Source organism: Eimeria mitis, genomic scaffold, assembly GCF_000499745.2.
Source record: "Eimeria mitis Houghton genomic scaffold, Emh_scaff578, whole genome shotgun sequence".
Lineage (NCBI taxonomy): Eukaryota > Apicomplexa > Conoidasida > Eucoccidiorida > Eimeriidae > Eimeria > Eimeria mitis.
This window is the reverse complement of record NW_013574023.1, coordinates 6,430-7,981: the sequence shown is the minus strand read 5'-3', so window position 1 is coordinate 7,981 and position 1,552 is coordinate 6,430. Positions and strand designations below refer to the sequence as shown.

The 1,552-nt window shown below is 50.2% G+C and overlaps 1 protein-coding gene across 1 annotated transcript in view; it reads left to right on the top strand.

The window, feature by feature from the left end:
* The window catches only part of EMH_0016760 (uncharacterized protein), a gene marked incomplete at both ends in the record, with an annotated part of 1,746 nt that extends 1,732 nt beyond the window's left edge, over positions 1-14 (top strand). Inside the window, one exon of the mRNA XM_013500724.1 lies at positions 3-14. Coding sequence (XP_013356178.1) covers positions 3-14 — 12 coding nt within the window. The remainder of the gene's footprint in view (positions 1-2) is intronic.
* Positions 15-1,552: the final 1,538 nt, after the last annotated feature.

Sequence of the window (1,552 nt, the reverse complement as noted above, 5' to 3'; positions counted from 1 at the left end):
GCAGCAGCAGATGATAGAGAGACAGAAAAGGAGACAGAAAAAGAAAAGGAAAGATATAAGGAGATAGGTAAAAGGGATACAGACAGAAGCGATATAATTGAGGAGACACCTGAGGAGATAGAAGAAGAAAAGGAGACAGAAAAAGAGACAGAAAAAAAGGAGACAGAGAAAAAGGAGACAGAAAAGGAGACAGAGAAAAAGGAGACAGCAGCTGCGGAGACAGCTGGGGAGACAGCTGGGGAGACAGCTGGGGAGACAGCTGGTGGTGATATGTTTAATTTATCTTTTGAGTTGGGGCGAGATGACTCTATAGAGGATAGGCCTCGTCGTGGGTCCCTAGAAGGGGGACTGCTTGCTGCGCTGCAGCAGCAGGGGGAGAGAGTTGAGGAGACAGCAGAGAGGACAGCGGTGTTGCTGCCTTTGTATGGGGGTAGATTGGGTTTGGGGACAGTATATGAAGGAGACATAGGAGGAACGGAGACAGCTTTCTTTGATAGAAGGGTTTGGTTTTCTTCTCTTAAGGGGGCGGGGCTCAGAGATATAATACAAAAAAGAGAGGAGACAGGTAAACCCTTTCCCCTTCCGTTACAGTTATATATATATAAGAGGTGTCTCCTTTCTCTTGGTGCTCTTCATCATGCAGGAAAATTACATAATAATATAGATGTAGATAGCATAGCTGTCTCCTTTTCTGGTGTACCTTATCTATCCGAGTTTAAAGCATCAGGCCCAGCAGGGGAGGAGACAGATCCCCCCAACATGTTTGTGTTGTCTCCTGAGCAGCTAGCAGAGATACAAAAAGGAGACGCAGCAACAAACACAGAGGAGACAGATACGTGGCAGTTGGGGACTCTATTCTATACCCTACTCACAGGCAAAAGGCCTTATACAAAAGAACAACAAACACACTTCTCTAGGGCCCTCATACAAGCTTCAGGTGTATATACACCTTCATCTATAAGAGGGGGATTAAGAACAAGTCCCCCTGCTGGGTCTGCTGCTGGACTTGCTGCTGCTGCTGCTGCTGCTGCTGCTGCTGCTGCTGCTAGTAGTAGTAGCAGCACTAGCAGTAGTACTAGTAGTAGTACTGCCGCTGCTACCACTGCTACAACTACCACTCCTGCTGCTGCTGCTGCTGCTGGTGCTGCACCACCAGCAGCAGCAGGAGCAGGAGCAGCAGGAGCAGCAGGAGCAGCAGGAGAGACAGGGGCTGGGGTGCCTACACCAAGAAGAAGGAGTAAAGGAGATATATCTTTGGGGNAGCAGCAGGAGAGACAGGGGCTGGGGTGCCTACACCAAGAAGAAGGAGTAAAGGAGATATATCTTTGGGGGAGATATATACTTCTCCTTATTTAGAATTGAGAGACGCCGGGGTCGAGGATGCCTGGGCCCTCCTCATCAGCTGTCTCCTCCACCCAGACCCCAAGGTGAGGCCCACAATACGCGAAGCAGTTGCTGCGTTCCCGCAGCTCTTTGCAGCCCCGCCAGCGCATGCGCATGCAGCCCCAAACACCACGCATGCAACGCATGCAACAGATGCGCATGCAGCCCC